This window comes from Chelonia mydas, chromosome 9 (genome assembly GCF_015237465.2).
Source record: "Chelonia mydas isolate rCheMyd1 chromosome 9, rCheMyd1.pri.v2, whole genome shotgun sequence".
Lineage (NCBI taxonomy): Eukaryota > Metazoa > Chordata > Testudines > Cheloniidae > Chelonia > Chelonia mydas.
In genome coordinates, this window is record NC_057855.1 from 96,052,497 (window position 1) to 96,070,784 (window position 18,288).

Below are 18,288 nucleotides of genomic sequence, written 5' to 3' on the forward strand. Positions count from 1 at the left end.
AAAAAATCAGTGAAAAATACATTTTCCAACCAGTGCTACTATTTCCCTTCTTTCCCACGGGTCCTTGCATGCTGTCCACAGGTTTGGCTGCATGACTGTCTTCCATCTGTGCTCACCATTCCCTGGCCACCCAGAACAGACCATGGAACATAAAACCGTTCCATACCCAATTCACAAATATTAAGGAGACATCACAGTGGTACACTTCTCTACTCCTGATGCAATTATCTGGCTTAGTCTTCTGAATGTAAAATTATAGTTTACATCAGCCTTATGAAGAAGTCAGAACTCTGCTCCTTATTCAAGGCCTGTTTACAATATGGAGATCCTGCACACAGGTCGTTGCCATTAGCAATAAGGGACGTGGCAGGCAGACCAACTTATAGGACAGATCTTTGCTGAGCATACACAGAGGCCAGAGTTACATGCTAAGGGGCCTGTGCTAGCCAGCAGCCTGGCCCAGATCGTGTTGCTGAGTCTCATGAAGGAAAAAAAAGTGGCACTGCCTTTCAAAACGAGTCCACCCCATTTCAGAGGAAGGGGAGTGGGGATGTGGGGGGAGGGATACAAATTCCATATTTTTAGTAGTTCTAGTTTTGCTGCATACAACATTGTTACACATTAAAAATATTCAAATAATACATTTGTGTGTACTTACGTTATTTAAAAAGGACATCCTTGCTCTCTCCATCCTCCATGGTCTCTGTTGCCTTAGTGTGGTATATGCCTGTGTTGAACCGTTGAAGCATATCCCGGTTTGGGACAAAAAAATGGAACATAGGCTGTGTCAAGTGGACAGGCCAGAAAGTTCACAAACTTGGGTGTGTTTTCTTAAATGAATGGGAGTGGGGATAGGAGGGTTCTAAAATTCAAATGAAGTGCATATACCTTGATGCCAGCCAATCACTGAAACCGCTGCTAGAACCGTTCTCAAACTTTACAACTCTGTGTGGACGTCACCTGTTACAAAAAAGCCCCAAATAAGGAGCGATTTGGTGTCACTTTGCACCAAATCGCTCCTGAAGCCAGACCCTCCCTCTCCAGTTCCACGCCTCATACTACAGCTCTGTCACTACAGCCATGGTGCATTGTGGGTAGGCATCCCAGAGTCCGCCACCTCCTTCCCAAACCCACCCTCATCCCACTCTCCCTGGGGGGTTCCTGGGGGGAGCTTCACGGCTGACGGGAGTGGCGCAGTGTGGGACTGCAGCGGGAGGGCTGCCGGCTTGGGGGTCAGCGTGCCCCTGCCCGACCCCCGCCACCTGCTCAGCCACAGGGCCTTGGCCTGGGCATGAGCCATTCTGGCCATGAAGGGAGGCGCTCTGGCCTTTTGGGGAATTTGAGCCCTCTGATTGGATGCCCAGCCTCCTTGCCCGCCTCTTGGGGCAGAATAACCAATCAGAGCTGCTGCAGGCTGAGCTCGCTGCTGCGCTCTCTCTCTCTCTCTCTCCTCAGCAACCTCGGCCTCTCTCAGGAGGGGGCGGGGGTGCAAAGAGCCCAGCCACTTAGGGTGGCCCCCACCCCATCCTGTGGGCAGTGGGGACAGGATGGTTCCTCTGCCCCCCCCACCCCCCCACATCGCCTGGGAAGGGGCATGGGGGGGGGTGACAGCCCATGGAGCCCCCCCCCTTCTAGACTGGAAGGGGGAGGGGACCCCACTGCAGCCCCTAGGCCTGGGAGAGGGGTGTGAAGAACCCAGGAGGAGCAGAGGTGAGGCTGGGGGGCTGAACTTGGGGATGGGGACAGAACTAAGGGGGGGCTGAACTGCGGGATGGCTAAGGTGGCTGAACTGAAGCAGATTAAGGGGGCTGAACTGAGGGGGGGGTCTGAACAGACAGGGCTGAGGAGTCTGAACTGAGGGGCATTGGGGGGGCTGAACTGAGGGGAGTTGTGGGGGGGGCTGACCTGAGCAATGCAGGGGGATGAACTGAGGGATGCAGGGGGCTGGACTGAGTGGGAGGCTGAACTGGGGGTTTGAGGCAGCTGACCTGAGGGACGCCGGGGTTCTGAATTGAGCAGGGAGCTGAACAGATGGGCTTGAGCGGGCTGAATGGAGGTGCTGGGCCTTGAGGGTGGCTGAACTGTGGGGGGCTAAGGTGGCTGAATTGACGGGGTGCTGAACTGAGGGGGGGCAGAGGGCGCTGACCGGAGGGGCACGGGGAGCTGAACTGAGTGGGGATTGAATAGAGGGGGCTGAACTGAGGTGCTGGGAACTGAGGGTGGCTGAATGGATATGGGTAGGAGGACTGGAGGGCTGAACTGAAGGTTTCAGGGGTGGGGGCTGAACTATTGGGGTGGGAGCCAGGTGGCAGAATTATTTGCTAGGCAGGGGACAGGAAGATGTGGGGATAAGAGCTTCTGCAGTAGGGACCAGAATCACCTTACCCAATAAATTTGGGAGAGTGGACAATACTGATTGTCAGCCACACACGCACACTGGGGATGGGCCAGGGGAGATCAAAAATCAAAAGACAGACCAAAAAAGCACAGTATAATCGTATTTTAAAAAGAAAAACTCATGATTTTTTTTATCTGTGGAGGTTGGCAATACAGTACTGATGCCTGTGTGTCCACGTTGCCGCTGTGCCGATATAGCTCCGCCATTAGGGATTTGCGCAACTCTGAATAGGGGAATAACTACACTGAAAAACTTGAAGGATATTTTGGTGGTAGACAGACATGAGTTTGGATGCATGTGTGCCACCACCGAAAAAGGATGAATTCTAATGGTGCAATTCTTGTGTCTATTGTATTCTACTCTATATAGCCTCTTCTACCACACTTATCTCCATGGTATCTGAGCACCTTCAGTAGTGCATAAGCACAGTGACTAACATCTGTCACGTGTTATGTGTTCTCTCATCCTCTCCCCAGGGGCGAATTGTGTGTGCAGTGGAATGTTTTGTTTTGGTAGGGTTGTTTGTTTGGTTTTTAATACACATTACTCTGTCAAAGAAATGCATCTTAAATTTGGAGCAAAAGGTAGTGAGATTTGTAATGGTCCTTCGTTCCTGTGTGTTACAATAGCTGGCTGCTTAATGGGGCCATTGCGGTATGAAGAGTATGATTATCTATAGGGTGACGGCTAGGAATGTAGAGAACTCTACTTTCAGTAAGTGCTTGAGGAGAGAGTGCATTGTATGTGGAGGAAGGATTAAAGCCTGAATGATGCTCTCTCTGTTTTTATGCTTGAATACAGAACATTGGGGGAGTTTGTTCCATAGTCTCCGACCAGCCCCCAGGAAAGCTCTGTGTCCCACACAGAAGAGCCTTACCCTTATTGCAGAGAGTTCCATCGTGTCTGAGCAGTGCAAGTGTCGACCACTGTCTTCATCCCAGGTCTTTAGGCTCTTTTAGATGTCTTGGGGCCAGGCCAGGGAGTTCCTTGATCACAGTGCTTTCACCTCTCATAGGTGAGATGGCAGTATCTCATGGTCACGGCACTGACTGCTGCAGAGACCTGGTGAAAGCTCCTGCTTCAGGGACAGAAGCCTTGATAAGTTCACTGTTTCCCAGCTGTAGCTGATCTTCTGCCCTGAGATATCTGCTGTCCATTCCCTCTGACTCCATTAGCAGGGTTTGATTTCTATGTCAATGTGAAATTATTTTAAAAACTCCATAAGTTTCTATTATGCTAAATATCCCATATTGTTTCTTATTTTAATATTGGTTGTTGAAAATGCGACACCTGTATGTATTACATGCTGCAGCCACCTCTTCCCCCCATCACAGGATTCACCACTGCTACATTGCAGGAATGGAAATGCAAAGAGTTGCATTTACAGAACAATCTGTGAGAAATAACTATCAAATGGTTCTACCGATCCTTGTTCTTTAACTGGCTGATAATGGCTGGCAACCAACTAGGGTACATATATTTGCATACTACTTAGTTATTGCACAGAGTCAGTATGCAAATAAGATTCCCTAAATCAGTCAGTGTGAAGAGAATTGTATGTAACTGCACTCTGATTGGCTGAAATAATTTCACTTTTCCACTTCCATCTGATGAAGAGTAACTTTTGCAGGAGGAGGAAGTTACACAAAAAAAAAAAAAAAGAGGTGGGAGGAAACTCATACAGATACACAGGAAATACGTGCATGAAACAAGCACTGGAATATTGTGTATGGCAACAGAGAAAAAGTCAAAATCCCTGTCAAACTGCAAGAGTATATATAATGTTGAGTGTCATGACTTCAGTTAGGAAAGTATATATAGTATCCGTGCTCAGATGATACAGTGATGGGCAACAGTATAGAACTCCACACTAGACCCCAAATCAGAGTGGCAAACTCTGGCATTATATTTTTTAAAAATGCAATCACATTAAAAACTGTATAAAATGAAATTTTATTTGTTAATTTATAAAGGGTATGTTATTTGTAACACTACAGTATGCAGAATTCTACACCAACTGTTGTAGCAAGACTGCAAATTAGCTCAGCGCTGTGATGTATAAGCAACACAGCACTTCCGGTTTAGCACTTCAGAACTCAACATTCAATACTGCGGATCCAACATTACTGCACAAACATAACAACAGTCATGTTTATTCCTTGCACACTTTCTATTTTTCAATGCAACTTCGAGTTGTTCCCTCCCTTTGTCCATGAATATAATACAGCTTTAATTAAATAAATAATTTTTACACAATGCATCAAACAAAAACATTTCACTGACTCCATTCTCTAATAAAGTTATGCCACCAACACTACATATTAAATTATAATAAAATTAGACTGGCAGTTTCTGAGCATGCCTCCCATTGACATCCGTGGGTGCAGCATCAGACCTTAAATCCACAGTCACTGGTGTTGGTGTGTTCTGTGTGTAAAGATTACTGCTTTCCATCCCAGAGGTGGCTGCATATTGAAGATGGGGCAAGTGACCATGGTATGCTATATGGGCCAATCTTGCAATCTTTAGTCAGGCAAAAATCCTATGTCCCAATCCTGCAACCCTTACACAAGCAATCTTATTTACTTCAACAGAGCTACTCCCATGAGTGAGCACCACTTGAGTGAGTAAGAGTTCCAGGATCAGGACCCTGAAAAGTCTCTTGGTATTTGGAATCTTTGGGTGCAAGGTGCTATGTAACTGTCTTAATTTATTATGGCCCGGATCACCCTCTCAAACAGTCCATGGGAGGAATGTCTGGGGAGAAAAATCTCAGCAAGGACATCCCCATACTACCCATTGATCCCACATGGAAAAGGCTCTGGGGCCTATCCATAGAGGTCCAGTCCCTCTGCACCAGCTGTGGCCCCAGTGACCGCAGTGGAGCCGCTCTACCAGGAGCTACCCTGGCTGTGGTAGCCTCAAGGTGCCCAGGGGAGGCTCTACACAATAGATAATACAGCTTGGAGGTATATCATGGGACTGGACAGGGGATCCTGCCTGGTCCAGCCTTCTGCCTTCCCATTCCTTCCCATAGTGTGCAATAAGGGCCCATGGAGGAGGGGTGTCCGGGGGGCCTGGACAGAAGGGGTAGTGGTACAGGGAGGGTGGCTGAGGCTCCCTTCCACGTGGGTGTGGGTTGTTCCATGAGCAGTGTCCCCTTCATTCACAAATCTATACAGGACAGTCTAGGCCTGTGCATGAAATTCACCCTGGGGCAGAGGACTATTTACGGCTCACTGAAGCCCTGTTCTGAGGACATGAGTGGCTCATGGACCTTGTGCAGGCCCTTCTTCTCTGGAGTGAATTTCACCTAGTGTGAACAAGCCTCAGCAAATATCACATGATTATAAAAGGTACAAGGCTCTGCTGATTGTATATTGTACATATACAGAGATGAAAAGAAGGGAAACTTCAGGTGAAATATAGAATTTAAATGGTAAATATGTATCATTGGCAGTCACTGCTTAAGGATGGCAATTTGCTGATTGCTTTTTTCCTAGAGAAGATGTTTCTAAACCCTTAAAGTTTTTCCACTGTTACTTTATAAGCAGATTGAAAAAGAGGTACATATAATCTATCTGACTGGAGTCCCCTGAGAGATAGGTAATGTTGTTTGGAAAGAAACACTCATATTATGTTCTACTAAATAAGCATATCCACCCAGTCAGACAAGTGATAGCACACAGGGCACGGAAGGCTTAAATACATATGATACAGATGTGTACAGACATTCTGCAATGAGAAAAGGTGAGAACAAAGTGCACACAGTAACAGCTCCAAACTTTGTTCTGTTTCTGTTCTAAGGGCTCATTTCACCCCTGTTAATAAATAACACAATATACAGAACTAGATACAAGAAAACTAAAGATGCAGAGGAACATAAATATTGGAAACCAGAAGTCACTTTGTTCAACAAAGTTGGGATTGGGCCTCCTGCAGCTCTCTTCTTCATGGCAGGTCACTTCTCAATAGAGTTGAAACATACCAAAGTATGTGTTTCCATGATCATAGTTCACTTGAGTCGAATCTGTCACGTTAACAAACACCACGTCACCTTTCCGGAGTTCAAACACTCCTCCCAGGTGAGTGGATTGGAGGGCACAGTAAACACTGGATGAGCTGTGTGTATCCTGTCCCTTTAATAAGAGCCGATCAAATTCCGATGGTAGGTTCAAATAAATAAACACCGTAAATGGCGCCCCAGGAGTTTGCTTGGTGCAGAAGCTGACCTGGGAGTAGATGTAGTAGAGCCCTTCTTTTTCCACCTTCAATTTCCCTCCTTTGTAGGATATCAGGTTGCTCATAGGGGCATAACCCGTTTTCTGCCACTGTAAAACTGTGGAGGGAAAAACATCGCTTTTGAGTTGAATGAGTCAGAAATCACATTAGGAGAAAAAAATACCATTAGAACGTTTCATGTGAATGACAGGTTTCAGAGTAGCAGCCGTGTTAGTCTGTATTCGCCAGAAGAAAAGGAGTACTTGTGGCACCTTAGAGATTAACCAATTTATTTGAGCATAAGCTTTCGTGAGCTACAGCTCACTTCATCGAGCTGCAGCTCACGAAAGCTTATGCTCAAATAAATTGGTTAGTCTCTAAGGTGCCACTAGTACGCCTTTTCTTCATGTGAATGGAATCAGTCCGACCCCGAGTCTCTCTTGTCTCTTTAGACTGTAAGCTCATTGTGGTAAAAACTGTCTCTCTCGAAGTGTATCTATACCATGTAGCAAGATAACTGCTCCCCAGCACAGCTTCCCAGTCTCCATCCTGCTCCTGCCCAGATGCTCCTCCTCTGGGGCTGTGAGCGCTGCCCACAGCACAGCACAGCCTCCCTCTTGCTGGGCTCCCTCTCCCTGCTCTGGGAGAAAGGGGCTCTTTGTTCTTCATGGCAAGTAGTTGTATCGGTTGACATCATGTACAAGTTGACCAACGCTGATGGGAATTATTAGAGCTGGATTGGGAGCTCAAGGTGGATATTCTATCCCTCCCCTCTGTACTCTGATGGGATCCCAGCACTAGAGTGGCCACAGATTTGCCCTGCTGTCTTATTGATACACAGGAAGGAAGTTGGGTTTTTTTGGTTCTTAACCCACACTGTCTCCTCTGATTGACCTGGTGTGTGGCTTAGCATTTGGCCTTCTTTATGCAGCAGAGAAGTAGTCATGGTTATAATACATTTTGCTACAAATAATAGACACAAAGAGCCAGATTCTCAGCTGGTGTAAATGGTCATAGCTCCATTGAAGTCAATGCAGCCTTCAGATGCTCGGGCATTGCCTTTGAGAGGAGCTGACTCATAGCCATGAAGAGTCCCTCTGAAATGCATGATGGTTTTTGTATTATCAGGTGTGTTCAACACCCAGGTGCTGACATTCGTTTCTGACCTGTACACTGTCCTTAGGTTCCTCCTTCCATCGCCCTCTTCCAGCTACTGAAGAGGGTGGGAATCAGGTGAGAAAGTATAAAAATAACCTTGCTACAGGTTTCATTCTACAGTTGTAGCAGGCGCCTCCGAGCCTAGCAACTTACATACTATAAACTTTCACGTGGCAAAACACAAATCTCCCCCAACAGCATCGGCAGCACTGTCTGCTGCATGCCAGGATGGGCTCTTGTTTGTGCACCGGCTGCCACAGTTGGTGGGGGTGAGTGGAGGTGTCAAGGACATTTGCGGAGTACGTCCTTACTCAGGTAAAATGCCCGTTAGAGTCAAAGAGAGCTGGGTCAAAGAGCACAGGAGGGGCCTTTTCTTGGCTGACGTGTACATCCACCTTGAGCACTGTCAAATAGCGAAACTAAAATAACTAAAAACCCTCTCTAATGTAGAACATGAAATATGCCAGGCAATTAGAGTCCGCCTACACCGCCTGCAGCAGCAAGTCTCAGGGCCCCAGGCTACAGACTTGATCTCGCGCTACAGCGCTCAAAACAGCTGCGTAGATGTTGTGGCTTAAGCTCTGAAGCCCACCCTTCTCCCTGGGCTGCCAAGCCCGAGCTCCAGCTTGAACTCTTTGGATACGTCTGCCCAGCAGCTAGACACTTGTGGCTGGCCCGTGCCAGCCAAGAGGCTTGCAGGGCTTGGGCTGCAGGGCTGTTTCATTGCTGTGAAGATTTCTGGGCTCGGGCTGGAGCCCGGGCTCTGGGACCCTGTGAGGTAGGAGGATCCTAGGGCTCAGGCTCCAGCCCAAGCCCGGAAGTCTACGCAGCAATGAAACAGCCCAAGCCCCACGAGCCCAAGTCGGCTGGCACAGGCCACAGTCTAGCTGCTGTGTAGACATACCTTTAGAGGGCTTTTTTTCTCTGTGGGCCTGATCCTGTGCCCATTGAAGTCAATTACCAAGTTCCCATTGACTTCTCTAATGCAAAATCAAGTCCTATTGAAGTTTACTGAGCAAATATTCATTTTCAACCTTACATTAAAAAAAAAAGTCTTGATTTTTTTTCCTAATAGGAAAAAAAGAGTGAGAATCAGGTAAGGAAGTACAAAATAAATAACTAAGGTTTTTGGAAGTTTGCTAGACCTGATGGAGTTCTGCGAGTGGCACTACAGCACAGAGCAGAATTTAAACACCCACAGGCTAATCTGGATTTAGGACACACAGATAATCCCATTGAAGGTTCTGTCTGTTCCAGAGCAAGCTATGTGTTGAGTGACCTACTGTAGTCCAGTAAAGAGAAGAGAATGAACTCCAGCCTCGGATATTAATATGAAAATAATATCCAGTATCAGTGTTTCTAATTACCTCACAAAGAACCCAACCCTGGAGAAACTGAAATACCATTCACTGCAATGGGAGCAGGATGGGTATCTTGACCTTTAATAGGAAGTTCTCTTAGTGAAGGAATAATCCAGCATGAGGTCTATACATGTGCATGTTACTGTCTTGTTTTCTTTTTCCCCAATGGCTGAGTCTAGGCACTGAGTTCCAGCCAAACTAGTTCATTTCTGAGTGTTTGTTAGTTTGCATTATAATATCAGTAGGATTACAGGGAATTTTTTTGTGATTTTTATTTGGTACAAAGGTTTCCCCAAGGTTATGCGTTGAGCTATAAAGTGGAATAAAGTCTGTGTGAGTTGTAGCGTCAGAGATGGAAAGAGCTATTGCTGTTTACTGGTAGTTACTCCGGAGTCAATTGAAATGTGCTTAGGTTTAGAGATTCTGACCAGATTATAGGTCTGATCTTGCAGACTCTTACTCATACACCTTTGCTCTTGCAGGCTGTCTCCTGGGCCAGGACTACTCTAGAAAATTTACCTAGTGCTGACAATTAGTGCAGCCGAGCCAGTGATGAAAATGGTATAACTGCAAGTGTAGACAGGCCCACAACCTATTCAGCACAGTTTCAGGAAACTGTTCTAGATAAATGTAATTGAGATGGTACAGAACATGGCTCCGTGGTGTCTATACGTTCATTATAGTGACTAAGGGTATGTCTACGCTGCAATTACACACCCATGGCTGTCCTGTACCAGCTCTCTCACGCTCCTGGGGCTCTGGCTAAGGGGCTGTTTAATTGCAATAGAGAGGTTTGGGCTCAGGCTACAGCCCGAATTCTGGGACCCTCCCACCTTGCAGGGTCCTAGAGCCTGGCTGCAGCCTGAGCCCAAACGCCTACAGTGCAATTAAACAGCCGCATAGCCTGAGCCCCATGAGCCTGAGTCCGCTAGCACAGGCCAGTCATGAGTTTTTAATTGCAATGTAGAGATACCCTTTAAAGCCAGTGACCATCAGCGCCTTATCTAATGAGTGCTCTCCCTGTTGATATCAAAGGTGGGAAATTTTAGGGGAAATGTGGAGACAGCCTTGAGAAGAGTGAGACGCTTTGCATGCGTAAAGACAACACTCATGACTAAGGGTTTGCAGTACTAGGCCTTATTTTGCTCTTACAGTTTAGCATGGGCTATTTCAGATTCTGCATATGATGAACATTACTCTTCACTTAAACTAGCCCTAACCTTCTCCACTCACAGCTGAGCCTGACAGTCCCTGGTATGATGGGATTTCTTCATTTAGCAGTTTTTCTTGTAAAAATGACCACCAGAAATAACGTTCTGAAAAGCACACACATGCACTACACACACATAGACCACACAAACACTCTCTCTGCTAAAGGCACCCAATTCCCCAGTCCTTCAAAGTGCATGACATGCCTACAAAATCAAATGTATTTTAGCCAGGTTTTAGCAGGAGGGTGGTCCATTTGAAAACAATGACATTATTTCCTTTTCTTAAAGACCATCTATTATTTATTTCTAGGAAACCTGATATTAAAAAAACAGAAAACAACCAATAATGAAGCAAAAGGAAACATGTTCATTGCGAGGTTTAGTTTATGTTGTCACCAAACTCCTATGCTGGAATTATTGTCTTCTAACTCACTGTAGCCTTTCAATTACACTTCACATAAGACCAAACTGAGCCCACCTTATTCAAGTGCATTGTCACAGTGGAGTCCAGTGGGCAGATGCACACAAGTAAGGCAAGCAGGAGTTAGCCTACATGAAATATCATCAGACTCAAGAATAATACTCTACATAGTTACCGCTGAGTTTGATTCCCTGAAGTGTAAAACCCCATATAGGAAAATGTGTGCCCAGTGGTTAGAGCAGAGGACTGGGACTTAAGAGATCTGAGCACTATTCCTGGCTCTGCCACTGGCCTGCTGGGTGACTTTGAGCAAGTCACATCACCTCTCTGTGCCTCAGTTTCTCCATCTGTAAAATGCGGATATGCTACTCCCCTCCTTTATGAAGTGCTTTGAGCTCTATAGAAAAAGCATTACAGAAACGCTAGATATTATCATAGAATGATAGAAATGGAGGGCTGGAAGGGACCTCAAGAAGTCTTCTAGTCCAGTCCCCTGTGCTGAGGCACACTAAGTAAACCTAGACCATCCCTGACAGGTGTTTGTCCAACCTGACGGGGATTCCACAACATTCCTTGGAAGCCTATTCCGGAATTTAACTAGCTTTATAATTAGAAAGTTTTTCCTAGTATCTGACCGAACTCTCCCTTGCTGCAGATTAAGTCCATTACTTATTATCCTACTGTCAGTGGACACGGCAGAACGATCGATCACAGTCCTCTTTAGAACAGCCCTTAACATATTGGAAGACTGTTCTCAGGTCCCCCTCAGTCTTCTTTTCTAAAGGCTAAACATGCCCCGTCTTTTTAACCTTTCCTCCTAGATTAAGCTACCTAAACCTTTTATCATTTTTGTTTCTCTCCTCTGGACTCTCTGCAGTTTATCCTCATCTTTCCAAAAGCATGGCACCCAAAAATTGGACACAGTATTTCAACTGAATAGAATGGGACAATTACCTGCCATGTCTTACACACAACACTCCTGTTAATACACCCAGAATATTAGCCTTTTTCACAACTGCATCACATTGTTGACTCATATTCAAGTTGTGACCCACAGTAACTCCCAGATCCTGTTCAGGATTTGGGTACTACAACTGCCCGGCCAATTATTCCCCATTTTGTAGTTGTGCATTTAATTTGTCCTTCCTAAGAGAAGTACTTGCACTTGTCTTTATTGAATTTCATCTTGTTGATTTCAGACCAATTCTCTAATTTGTCAAGATTATTTTGAATTCTAATCCTGTCCTCCAAAGTGCTTGCAACTCTGTCATTGAAAATTTTATATGCATACCCTCCACTCCATTATTCAAGTCATTAATGAAAATATTGAATAGTACCAGACCCAGGACTGACTCCTGGGGGACTCCACTAGATATGCCCTCCCAATTATTATAATAATTATTATGATTATTTCACCACTTATAAATCCCACTTTCCTCTCCTTTTCCATCCCTCCAATTTGTGAATAGGGTCTGGCAAAGCTGAGTTCCTTACCTGATACTTTCTTGGTGCTGTTCTTGAACCCCGTTAGGTGAGCTGAAATTGGTTGCTGCCTGTCATCTGCAATCAAACAAGGCCAGTGATTTATTCATGTGTTTATCCTTATTCATTATCTTAGGCAGTACAGCGACTGCCCTGGACGCACCTCCGCGCTGTGTAATAATATTAAAGTACACAAGAGCCAAAATCATCAGGACTGATTTTAAAAAGCCTCACCCCTCACAGAAAACTTCCCTGTCTAATAGAGATAATGGCCCCGATCTTGCAATGAGCCCTATGGAAGCAGCCCCCCGTGCCCATGCTGAGACCAGTAGGACCAGGGTCTACAGTAATATTCAGTCAAAAGTCTGATCGAACAAAACGTGTACAAATTCCCATGTGTATGAATGCGAATTCGAGCTCTGATGGGCACAGCAAAGTGGGGACTTCCAGCTCAGAGTGCCCTGCTGCTGACCTTGAAAGGGTGTGTTCCAGGCACTGACAGCAGAGACATCTCAGGTTCAAATGAGGTGACAGATAGAGCTTTAAATAACCAACTCCCAGACCCTGGAGGGCTGGCTGGCACGCTGAATTACTAATAGGTTGCTGGTGGGGCACACAGTGTAAAGGTGTTATGCACTCACAGAAACCAACCTCACCCAGACGGTGGGATGCTGTGAACTGCAGCGACTAACCACTTCAATAAGCCTTACCCTAACACTCTCTGCTTGGGGTGAGCAGGGAATGTCTTCACTGCAGAGTTAGCCCAGGCTCTGACGCACACAAAAACCCTTTCACCCAAGTTTGATGGTGCTTTCATCCCGGATTAGCTGGGCTGGCTGGAGGTGATAGTTAGAGCCTGGGTTCCACTTTCACTCGGGCTGGTAATGTGTCCACTTTCCAGAGAGGACACAGGCTAAATCACTGAATGTTGATAGTCCACCATTGCCTTGCCCTAATTCCCCATGTGCCTAGAAGGACAGACAAATCCTCCCACAATTTACTGGGAAAGAATTATAGAGTGGCTCAATTTACTGCAGTGCCAAGCATTATGGGATGTGTCTCCAGAAGTCCTAGTGACACACATGGGTGAGTGTAGCATCAGTGAGGATGCAGTAATACAGGCATAGCTTTGCCATGTGGCTGCTCACACCTGAGCTGGCCTAACTTGTATGCTCAGACTCAGGTGCTAATCACCTGGGCTAACTCTGCAGTGAAGACATTCCCTTACAGGAGCCCAGTCAAGATATGACAGATGCCCCAACGGGAGTGCATCAGGCAAGACTATAAAATGCACACCACCAATAAGTATTTACATGCATGCCACCTTGACACGCCTTCTGAATACGTTGTGTTTCAATCCTCCCTTTGGTTGCGGGTATAGAGCCCCACTGACTTCAAAAGGGCTTTAACTCGCTGGCTCTAATTAGCAGCAGGAACTCATTAATTTGTCTGGTACAAACACTGGCCTCACAGAGATGATGGACATACAATACATAGTAAATAGTTGGTAAAATATTTTCTGCCTATGTAAACTAAAGGATTAGCAGCATTGGGGCGCTGGCAGAACAGTGCTTTGTTACTGGTTTAGCAGATTTAGCAATTTAGCACTTTTTGGTAGCTTTCCTGGCAAGCACTTTCTATTCTTCTGACATCTTATCCTTCTCACATTCCTAGAGATGTTCTTCTGCCTCATGCTATCATGATATAATAGCACTGAAAGACCCAGATGCTGAGCAAAGGACGCCTCAAATCTTGTTCCAAAATGACACCGTAAAGCTCAAGGATTGCCATAGGTATTAAGATACTGACTCTAGACCTTCTGAAACATCATAAGGAACCAAACCTGCTGCATGGGAGTGTTGCCATTGACTTCACTGGGAGCAAAATCTGGCTCCAAGCACAGTGCAGGCCATCCCCAGATTTTTTATGTTATCGATGGTGTTTTCAATGATGCAAAGAACATTGTCTCTTGACAGACCTACTTTCCACTTTATTTCATTTAGTAAAAGTTTTCCCAGAATATCAAGAAATGTACCTTTTTGCATTTCAAATTTTGCACCATCCTTGCTGAGTTCTGCATCCTAAAACCAGAGCATTATAAAAGGTTATTCAGAGATTTGAAATCACATTTAATTAGTGTTCCAAACACAGCACATCTCATCCTACAATGTATGTGTGATAACCAAAGGTATCAGAATAGTACCCTCGGAGTTATCTGTGACCATATAATGATATTCACAGTAAAAGCGCACCAGCATAACTGAGAACAGAGTTTGACCCATAATATTTTAGATTTACATGAAACTTATCATCCTAAAGGATTGCAGGGCCGTACGAAAGGAAATGCAGCCAATTCGGGGAGCTAGAGGGTGGGACAGCTACCAATGGGTGTAGAGCACACTGAAAAATAGTGGCAGGGTTGGGGAACCACACCTTTACTCGTATGTAAATATCCATACAGAGCAAAACAGTTTGACCCTAAAGGTTAACATGTATTAAACTGCATGTTATTCCTTTTGTCTGACAGGAGGATCAAGGGCTGCTTGCATTTCAAATCAGATGCTTAGAACACTAAGGCATCCCCCACCTACCAGCCTCATTATACAGTAAAAATTCCATGACTGGAAAAAGATTGGAGAATAGATCACCCAATTTTTGTTCTTCTGGCAAACCACCCTGACTTTGCATTAGCAGAGTCAATGCTAGTACATAAACAAAGCGTAGCACTTGGGGGGACAATACAGTGCCCCTCCTACACAGATACTCTACAAGTGACATTGGTTATTACTGTTTGGCAAGGTTTGAATAAAATAAATTGACAGCTCATCATCATTGAGCGTAATCTTCTGTGTTCTCTCTAGTGCCTGAACTACCTGATCAGTATTTCTGATGTGTGGAGAGAAAATAAATATTTGAGAAAGCAGAAAGGAAAAGGCCAGTAAGTTCCCATTTTCATCACCTGTGTTGTGAGATCTTTTCTTTCCTGCAGTGCAACCCATTGGAATTCATTTTTATGGTAAGCAATATTTTTCATTGCTTTGGTGCAGCAGATATTTAAGACCTACTACAGACCTAATTTATTTCTGTTCCCCAGCACTGGATTCAAAAGGTGTTAGTGAGGTTACAATTTGGCCCTGAGAGCTCTATTGACTCTCGGTTCTGGGATACCTATCACCAGAACTTGTGAAAACAACTCTGCTGGGGTCACGTGCAGTAGAGTTTTTACTTTCCATTTGTAGCTCACGGTTTAAAGGGCCTTTTATTTTAGGTTTTATATCATGAAAACGCTGTGACAGGAAAGGTGTATTTGAAAACACTTAGAAGAATGACTGTACAGGGCAATTCAAAAAGTGTGAGGCTTTCCTACAAGGCTATAGCACAGCGCTGCAATGCTGGACTCCTCCATCTCAGACACACTACAGGGTATTCAGAACTGATGAGGCTGGTCAGTTTCAGGCATGATTTGCTTTATCAACTAGAGCCTGATCGAAAACGTTCGGAAGGACTCCCATTTGACTTTGATGGGCTTTAGTTTAGGCCGCTGATGTGCATGCCACCAGAATCCACTTAACACAGGTAGGAAATTATTATATCTACTGAACAGAATAAACACTGCTAATTAATTATTTCAAGAGCTAGGCAGATTGAGGGCACCATCCCCTAATCTGACACCAATTCAGAGTTCATTAGCTGGTTCCCTTCACCTATTCCATTCACTAGGATATGCCAGAAGGAACTTACTGACTATACCAAATGGATCCTAGTTAGTGCCTCGTGAATGAGCTCATAGTTAAGTACCTGAATTTAAAAAAAACCGTGATGATAATATGTCCCTGTAGCTGACATCAAATATCTGGAGCCCTGTGCTAGCTTAGATGTATGCGTGGAATTCTCATTAACATTAATGGCACTGCACTTCCATGTGCAAACCAAGGACTGTGTAACATCAAGCGTCTATGCCGGAGCAGAATTAAGCCTCAGATATGCTATGCACACTGTTCTCATGCATCTCGAATAATCTGCTGTTTTGCTTCTTCATGAATAGCAGACTTTGTTCTAGCTGCCAAACTGTATGTGCTGCGCCTCAGCCCCAGTAATGAAAATGAGCACAGTGTCTGGGCTCAGTTCTCAAGCGCTTTGCAACTTGTGTAGTCATTGACACCTTTGCAATGTGGGTGTAAAAACACAACCAAATCTCACACTGGTGGCAGCATTTTACACCCACCTTCCAAAGGTGTTAATAAGGTGCAAGACAGTTGAGAATCAGGCCTTCTGTGTACTGTTTCGCACACAGGGTCAGATCCTACCAGCAGCCCACAAATGGAGCTCCCTGTCCAGTTCTGCATGAAAGCTGGCATCAGAGCAATGTTAATAAATCATAGAATCATAGGACTGGAATGGACCTCGAGAGATCATCTAGTCCAGTCCCTGCACTCATGGCAGGACTAAATATTATCTAGACCATTCCTAGCAGGTGTTTGTTTAACGTGCTCTTAAAAATCTCCAATGAGGAAGATTCCACAAACTCCCTAGGCAATCTATTCCAGTGCTTAACACCCTGACAGTTAAGAAGTTTTTCCTAATGTCCAACCTAAACTGCCCTTGCTGCAATTTAAGCCCATTGCTTCTTGTCCAATCCTCAGAAGTTAAGGAGAACAATTTTTCTCAGATACAATCTGAGATCAACTTGTAGGGCGTCAGCTCCATCACTCCCACTAAGCCGATGAGAGTTAGGGTGTCAAAGTCCTGAGTGTTGTACTGCGAACACAACCTCTTGTGTACACTTTTGTAGCTACTGTCTTATTTGTTAAATAATGGGTGCAATTGTTGTTACATAATGTAACTCATTTTAATGTAAAAAAGAGCAAATATTGTGAAGGGCTTAGAGTGACCCAGTATTTTGTCATCTATATTTTTGCCGTCTATATTTGTCATGCTTGGTGCATTGTAAATATTGTTATGTATAATGTTACTCCTGTGTAATAATTATGACGTGTTAAGTGCCACTGGTATACCATGCACCAGGGCTGCTGGAACTAGGAGTGCAGGGAGTGCGGCACCACGCCCTGGCTTGAAGTGCTTTCCATCATAGATAGGGTTTCCAGTTTTGTTCAATGGCTTTCAGCTTCCCCTCTATAAACATTGTTCCAGCGGCACTGCCATGCACTATATTTAACATGGAGGAGACATGATCCGAGCCCTCTGGAGCTCACACTCTAAACAGACGCAGTAACTGAACTCCAATATAAATGAGCCTTTCCTATACCTTTGTCTTCAGTACATGATAAATAATTAAATATCATTTTATCCCATGACTGTTAAAAGTTTCATTCAATGCAAATGATCCTCAAACTTTCTAAGACAAACATTCCATTGTCAACTGGGGCAGAAATGTGTGAGTAAAATTACCTACAGGTGTTTGTGTTTGTACAATCAGGCTCTATAATATTTGTTTTAGTGGGCCAGATTCTGATCACACTTACGTTATAATAATTCCATTTACTTCAATGGAGTTATTCTGAATTTAATTCCAGTTAAAATGGGATTAGAATCTGGCCCAATATGTGGAAGTGTACAAATATTGCTTTTTTAAATACAGCTTTGCAATATTGCCTGTGTGTGCATACATATGTGGCATTGCAAATCTTTATCAGCATCTTTATTTATTTAACAGCATCTTACCTTGATGAGCAGATCCTGGAATCTGTTTATGATCTCCTTACAGTCCAATAACGATGAGCCCGCACCTTCTGGTTTCCGACATTTTTGTATTCTTCTGAGGAACAAATAATCTTCATGTAAGCTCAACTCCTGTTCCAACTGTCAGTGAGATAATAGAGAGGGTAAACAGAATGCTAGAGGCCACGTGACAAAAGAACATAAGCTCACTGTGTTCTGAAACAATGTCTCATGAAACAGTAGATCCCTACACCATACCATACCTCAAGGGCCCAATCCTGAAGTCCATACTCAAGCAAAGTTCCCACTAACTTCAATGGGAATTTTGTCCAAGTAACGGCTGTAGGATTGGGCCCC

The 18,288-nt window shown here is 44.7% G+C and overlaps 1 protein-coding gene across 1 annotated transcript in view; it reads right to left on the reverse strand.

Annotated features, from left to right (window-relative positions):
- Window positions 1-4,332: 4,332 nt before the first annotated feature.
- Window positions 4,333-18,288, reverse strand: part of CD40LG (CD40 ligand) — a 53,368-nt gene continuing 39,412 nt past the window's right edge. Inside the window, 4 exon segments of the mRNA XM_037908313.2 lie at window positions 4,333-6,737; window positions 12,265-12,330; window positions 14,288-14,333; window positions 17,935-18,072. Coding sequence (XP_037764241.1) covers window positions 6,367-6,737; window positions 12,265-12,330; window positions 14,288-14,333; window positions 17,935-18,072 — 621 coding nt within the window. The 3' untranslated portion in view covers window positions 4,333-6,366.